Raw genomic sequence first — 7288 nt, forward strand, 5'->3', positions numbered from 1 at the left:
CAAGTTTTTTGGTTTCCCAGTGTGTATGAAACTTAAGTTTATACTATACTGTAGTCTACTAAATGTGCAGCAGTGTGATGACAAAGTTTGAATTATTGTGAGGGTTACCAAAAACGTGACACAGAGACAAGTGAGCACACGCTGTTGGAAAAATGGTGGTGATAGACTTGCCTGACCCAAGATTGCCACAGACCTTCAAGTTTTAAAAAACTCAATATGTGAAAAGCATGATAATAAAATGAGGTGTGCCTGTATATTGTCTTATTGAATTCTCTCACAAGCCATAAGGTTAGTAGCATCATTACTCCATTTCTTGGAGGAGGAGGCTGAAACCTTGGAAAGATTAAGACTTGGCCAAGATTCAGACAGCCAGAAAGTGGCTGGGCCAGGATTCAAACCCAGGTATCCGGTCCCCAAGTCCTTGCTTCTAAACAGATCCTGCTTTTTTCTCAGATTAATGACAAATGTCAAACATCGCTCTGTGACTGTTTATCTAAGGGAATGGAGAAGTGCATCCAGGTTAAGAGAAAGTGCACCAGACTCAGCATCAGGAACCTGACTTTGATCATGACTCTAACTCCGATGGCTCTGTGACCTTGGGCAAGTCACTTCCCCTTTCTAAAACCCAGTTTTACATTTGTGAGATGAAAGATTACTGAGCCATCGGCCTCCTCCAGTTTCTCTAAGGATCAAACAAAGCCATTGAGTCTCAACAACAGAGCTGGAAGATTCTAGTCCGTCCTTCCTTGCCTTGGATGAAGAATCTGGAGCCCAGAGAAGGAAAGCAACCTACCTTAGGGCACACAGCAAGTAGTAACAGAGAGGCTTAATTCCCAAACTCTTGAGCCAATGCTATTTATAATGGTTTGGTAATGTTCAAAGCACAGTAAATATTTAAATTAGCATGTGTTGTTGAAATTTTTTATTTCAACCAAAATAATAACAGCAGCAGCAGTCAACATGATTTTTCCTCTGAGTTTTCAGATCTTGAAAATGGTCCAGGTCAGATCACTTTTACAAATGGCAGATGGCAGACAGAGCTGCTTTGTGATGAGTGACATTATAAAATCATAGCATTACTTGTTAGTACTGCTATTGGGATTGCTAGTCAGTGCCAGGTCCCCAGCCCAGCAGCTGGGTTCAAGCCCAGGTCTGATGTCAGAACCCATGGTCCAACCTCAGACAAGTGACCTGACCTCTTGGAGCCTCATTTCTCCCACCTGTAAAATGGGAATAACAGTGTTGACCTCATAGGGTTGTTGTAGGTGGTTAATGAGATAAGGGTGCCTAGCACAGAGAAAGCAAGAAAAAATTGGGACCTGCTGACATGGAAGCTGACGTCAGAAAGTTTGTGTCACTCACTCCTGGTCCCCAGACCAGCACTGCTGTCCCAACTACGGCTCCTCTTGGGTCCCTTTCCCACGGGACATGGTTCTTTTCTCATTTTAAGAAACTGAGCCTTTGACACTTGGCACTGACTCCTAGGGATTTGGAGCTGTCTGGTGGTGTAGTTCCTAAGGCACTTGACTGCTAACCAGAAGGGTGGCAGTTCAAACCCACCAGCCACTCCTTGGAAGGAAGGTTGGGCAATCTACTTCCGTAGAGATAACCCCTGGGAAACCCAAGGAGGGGTCCCTATGAGTAGAGATCAACTCAATGGCAGTGAGGTTTTTTTTTTTTGTTTTTTTTTTGGTGGCGTTTCTGGGTAGTACAAATGGTTAACACGGTCACTGCTAACCAAACGATGGAGGTCCGAGTCCACCCACAGGCACCTTGGGAAAGCCTACTTCTGAAAAGTCAGCGCTGAAAACCCTAGGCAGTTTTGCCCACCCTGACACACATGGGGCCACTAGGAGCTGCAGCCCACTTGACCGCAACTGGATTAACTGGCTGCAGCTCCGAGGGCTGGCCAGGACCTGCCCTTGGGACCGGTGGGGAAAGGGGCTGGTTTCAGGGTGCAGTACCCAGACTCAGGGGGTGGTTCTGCTCGTGGTACTGGTGCAGCACCCGCAGGATCGTCTCCCGGGAGCAGATGGGCTTCAGTCTGGGGGCAGCGGCCACCGAGCAGTGCAGTTCCTCCAGCTGGTCTCTGTACCGCCGCGTGCTCTCCCGGAACGTTTTCAAGCATTCGGACATGTTGTCCTCGCCGGGGGTGCCCTGGCAGCTGAGGAATGGCACGAAGCCTGCGAGAGGCGACAGGACACAGCCCTTACTTAGCAAGGCCTCCAGCAAGGACTAAGAGCTGCCTCAACACCCCAGTGTCACGTGGCAGGTATTCCTCCACCACAGGGCGGCACTTTTCCAGAGGCCATTACTACAAGCAACGCTGTCGTTTGCGGTGGCTGGGCCCTCCCAAGGCCACCAGAAACAACCTTGGGCTGGGGAGGGCAGGCCCATTTCAACAAAGGCAATGACAGGAATATTCTTTGATAGCAAAGCCCCCGATGTCAGTGGGAACGACAAATGGGGAAAGCGTTTAATGGGTCCAAATGATAGTCCGACGAGTAATGGAAATTATTCATCTTTTTAGAGAGAAGCCTTATTTTCCCTGACACTTCCCAAATGCAATTTTGGATCTCTCTTGTCAGACCATTAAGAAATTGCGGTCTTATTAAAAGCAGAGACTTATTACACAGAAGGTAAACTCATTATCTGCGTGACCCACCCCTAGAACAATTTTTCACCATTTCCCACAAAATAACATATAATCATTACAATTAGTATGGGTAAAACATAATTATTTATTTAAACTGGATGCTGAATCCTAACTACTATAATATTGTCAGGATAAAACCTTTTTTTTTTTTTTTAAGAACAGATGAGGAAAAACTGGTTAAGAACTTGGTTTTAAACTGCAAAAATTCTGAGGTATATTTCCCAGTGCTGAACAAAAATAAACAGCTCTCATTTTTGCCTTTGTCTTGGGCAAAGAAAAGCTGGCTTCCTGGCTACATGCAGCAGCCTCAGCCCAGCATCCTTCAGTAGCCACCTCTGGCAGAATCTAATGCTGGACTGAGCTTGATGGTGTGGGCGGTCCTTACCAGTCTCTCCCACCCTTGGCCGATTAAAAGATCATGAGAAGAGCCCTCGTGGCACAGTGGTTACGGCGCTTGGCTACTAACGAGAAGGTCGGTGATTCCAACCCACCAACTGCTCCACGGGAGAAAGATGAGGCAGTCTGCTTCCTAAAGATTTATAGCCTTGGAAATCTTGAGGCAGTTCTACCCTGTCCTGTAGGGGTGCTATGAGTTGGAATCCACTTGATGGCAGTGGGTTAATGTCATGAGGGCATCCCTGGGTGGTGCAATGGTTGTAACATGCTGGGCTGCTAGCTGGAAGCTGAAAGGCTGAAAGTTAGAGGCTACTCAGTAGTACCACGGAAGATAGGCCTGACAATCTACCACCACAGAAATGAGCCATTGAACCCACAGAACACGGCCCTATTCAGAGCATACGGGGGCGTCCTGAGTCGAAACTGATAACAACTTTTTTGTTTTTTTACTTTTATTGTCATGAAAGCATGCATACCCAGACATTCACCAACACAACCATATCCACAGTGACAGCCCAGGGACACGGGGACATTCTTCATACTGTGCCACCACTACTGCTGTTCTTTTCCAAACTATTCCACCACCATTAGCATCAGTGGTGCTAGTAACCAATGATCGTCTTATGTGTGTGTACATATAGGTATAAATACACAGGAGCTCTGATAGCCTAGTGCCTAAGGCATTTGACTGCTAACCAGAAGGCTGACAGTTCAAACCCACCAGCCACTCTTCAGAAGGAAGGTTGGCAAATCTATTTCTGTAGAGGTACTGCCTCAGAAACCCAAGGAGGGGTCGCTATGAGTTGGATCTGACTCCAAGGCAGTGAGTTTGGTTTTTTATACACACACACACCTTTTTTTCATAACCTATCTAGCAATTTTTTTAACCTATGTAGCAATTTTCTGCCCCCTCCCTTTCCATCCCTGGTGACCAAAAAGAAAATTTCCTTCCATATGGAAAACAACTGTTTTTTTTTTAAATTAATGTTGTGGTGGGGCAGACAGTAGAAAGCCCGTGGCCCTCCCACAGTGGTTTCTCCACGGCCAGAGCCTTCTCTGATCCGATCTGATAAGCTTCTATATATATGTGCATACATATGGAGAGTCTTGCGAAGGGCCAGAGGCTGCATGAGGTGAGCAGGCTGGCTCTTTTAGTCCCCACAGCCATTTTAGGAGGAGTCTGCTGCTGCTCCATAGAGTGGGTTGAACTATGTCCCCCAAAAGATATGTCCAAGTCCTAACCCCGGCTGCTCTCTGACCCTATTGCCCAATATAACCTTATCTGGAAACAGGGTCTTTGCAGATATAATCAAGTGAAAGATCTTGAGATGATCTTCCTGGATCTAGAATGGGCCCTAAATCCCATGACTGGTGTCTTAAGGAGGGAAAGGAGAGGCAGATTTGAGGCACACAGTCCAAGACACCAGGGAGTAGGCCAAGTGAACACGCAGGTGAAGACAGAGGCAGAGACAAGGGTGATGCCGTCACACCCCAAGGCCTGCCAGCTGCCATCAGAAGCTGGGAGCGAGCCGGGCAGTGGATGCTCCTTCAGAACCTCCAGCAGGAGCTAGTCCTTGACTTCTGACTTGGCTCCAGACAGTAGGAGAATAAATTTCTGTCGCTTTAAGCCACCCAGTACGTGGTCATCTGTCACTAGGAAATTAATACACTCCATTTTACATATAAAAAAGAGGCAAGACAAATAACTCACCTACCTACAGTCACACAGGTAGTGGCCGAGCAGAGATTGGAACGTCAGTTTGTCAGAACCCAAAGCCTGTGCTCCTACCCAGCCAGTACCATCAGAGTGAGGCTGGGCAACCTCAAGATTTTCCTGTGAACCACCCACTCTCCTGAGAACAGCTGTATGAAGAGCTGAGTGTCCATGGTAACCACTGGGCTTGTCACCCACAAGGATGTAAGTTCTGAGTAACCCAGAAGCATGGAGAAGAGAAGCCTTTAGGTATCAAATGTGCTGGTTTTCCAAGAACTGAGTAGTTCTCAGGACAAAGGACTGTCAGTCCCAGTCAAACCAGGATGGTTGGTCATTTTCCTTTAGGGGAGACAGGGAGGAAGGGGACCACAAGACTTGACAAAGCCCAACTTGGAAAGAAGGGTGGAGCCTCAACTTATTGTGTCTATGCCCATGGCAACTGGTCCAAATTCATTCAACAGGTGTTGATTAAGTGCCTCCTATATACCAGGCTATGCCCTTGGAGCTTAGACCGAAGTTAAGTCTCTCCATGTGTCTGAACCCAGCTATCAGTCATCTTCAGCCATGGAGTGATCTCAACATGTGTCTTAAAAGCTAGAGCACTATCCAGATGGCTGAACAGATGTAGACAGTGGGCCAAGGTGGGGACAGTGGCCAGGACCACAGTTCTCCTACCCAGCATGTCTGTAGGTCATGTCACCACTTACCACTGTAGCCTGGGGTGACTGGCAAGTTCCTCATGAAGGTCTTGGAAGACTCCATGATTTTGGTGTCTGTTAATGAAGGGAAGGGAGAATATAAACGTCTCATCAAAATCCCTGCCTCACGTCCTTACTGCACACAGGTGTGAGCCCTGGGGGTTCAGGGCAGATGGGGTAGAAGAGTTTTCTTGCCAAGGGATTGGGACAGAGAGGCAGTACTACAAGCTTACACAAAGCTGGAAGATATGGCTGGCTTCAGTTATATAACCAATGACCTGATACCATGGGCCCTTGCTTTTGCCATTAATTAGGGTAACAGGTGGGTAGATCATCACCTACCAGCTATCTCTCCAGCCCTCCATTCATCCACCTACCCATGTAGCAGTCATGAACACACACACAGTGGCCACGAGCCATCATCAGAGGCTGGGACCCTGAGGCCTCCTCCGTGCATCCGTTCATTCACTATCCATGCAGCAATCATGAACACACACACTGTGGCCACGAGCCATCCTTAGAGGTTGGGAGTATAAGGGTGGACAAGACCCAGGAGTCTCTGCAAAGTGCTCATGAACTTTGGAGGAGAGGAGTGACAAGGCCGTTCTTTATCCAGGTAGAATCATGTTGCAATAGTTCTCAACAGGGGGCAGAATTTGCCCACCCCACCCTCCCAGGGACATCTGGTAATGTCTAAAGACATGTTTGATTGTTACAAGTGGGGTAAGGGTACTACTGGCATGTCATGAATGGTAGAACCCAGAGATCCTAATAAACGGCCTACAAAGCACAGTACATCCCCCACTCCCATGCCACCAAAGTCTTATCCAACCCAAACACCCATTAGTGCAGACTGAGAAACTCTGGGTTAGAGTCAATTCTGGTTGAAGGGACGAGGAAGTGCCAAAAGGCCAGCCTGGACTGCACGGTGGGTGAGCAGAGGGTGGTGGTGGGTCCATTCTAGCACCAGTTTATGTGTTGCTGCCCACCACACGAGACCCCCTCCCCTCTTCAGGGATCGCCCGTGGTCCACCCCAAATTGTGCCAGGCCTGCATCTGGCATCCGTTGGTGCTGCCATGCCTGCCTTCACCAAGCCAGTTCATCTCTCAAGCGATGCCTGGTGATCAGAGTGGCTTCAGAGATGGAAGGGAGGGTGACAGTCCCCATCTGTCCGGCAGTGATAGGAATTTTTTAAATGGGGCTGAGAGTAGTGAGAGGACTGGATGGCCCGCGGTGTACATCTGACCCCTGGTCATACACGCCTGACAGACAGGGGACACTGGTCCTAAAGTCAGAGTCCAAAACCAAACCCATTGCCGTCCAGTCCCGTCCAACTCATAGTGACCCTATGGGACAGAGTAGAATTGTCTATAGGGTGTTCTAGGTTGAGACCTTCATGGAAGCAGACTGCCACATCTTTCTCCCATGGAGCAGCTAGTGTGTTTGAACCACTAACCTGAGCGTTTAACTACTGCACCACCAGGGTCCCTCAGAATCCGAAAAGCCTGACTTATACCACAAACACGTACCGACCACCTACTTACCAAAATGTTCTGAAAGCTTCATGTGTGTTAACTCATTTAATCCTCTGGACTGTCCTTGACATAGTACTCTTAGTATACTCCTTTCCAGATGAGAAAAATGACGGCGGACATCCATAGCGTATTTGCCATGTGCGGGACATGCTGCAGGGGAACCCTCCCACCTTGTTAATCTTCACTGCTGCCTTAAGGGCTAGTTCTATTCCAGGCCTCATATTGCAGATGAGGAAAATAAGGCACGGAGCAATTAAGCAACTGCTTTGAGAATTCACAAGTCTAAGG

The 7288-nt window shown here is 48.0% G+C and overlaps 1 protein-coding gene across 1 annotated transcript in view; it reads right to left on the bottom strand.

Annotated features, from left to right (window-relative positions):
* Nucleotides 1-5528, bottom strand: part of CUNH10orf82 (chromosome unknown C10orf82 homolog) — a 7067-nt gene extending 1539 nt beyond the window's left edge. Inside the window, 2 exon segments of the mRNA XM_007941601.2 lie at nt 1931-2183; nt 5474-5528. Of these exon segments, the coding sequence (XP_007939792.2) occupies nt 1931-2183; nt 5474-5528 (308 nt within the window).
* Nucleotides 5529-7288: the final 1760 nt, after the last annotated feature.

The sequence above is a fragment of the Orycteropus afer genome, unplaced genomic scaffold (genome assembly GCF_000298275.1).
Source record: "Orycteropus afer afer isolate SDZICR_OR568_19922 unplaced genomic scaffold, OryAfe1.0 scaffold00082, whole genome shotgun sequence".
Lineage (NCBI taxonomy): Eukaryota > Metazoa > Chordata > Mammalia > Tubulidentata > Orycteropodidae > Orycteropus > Orycteropus afer.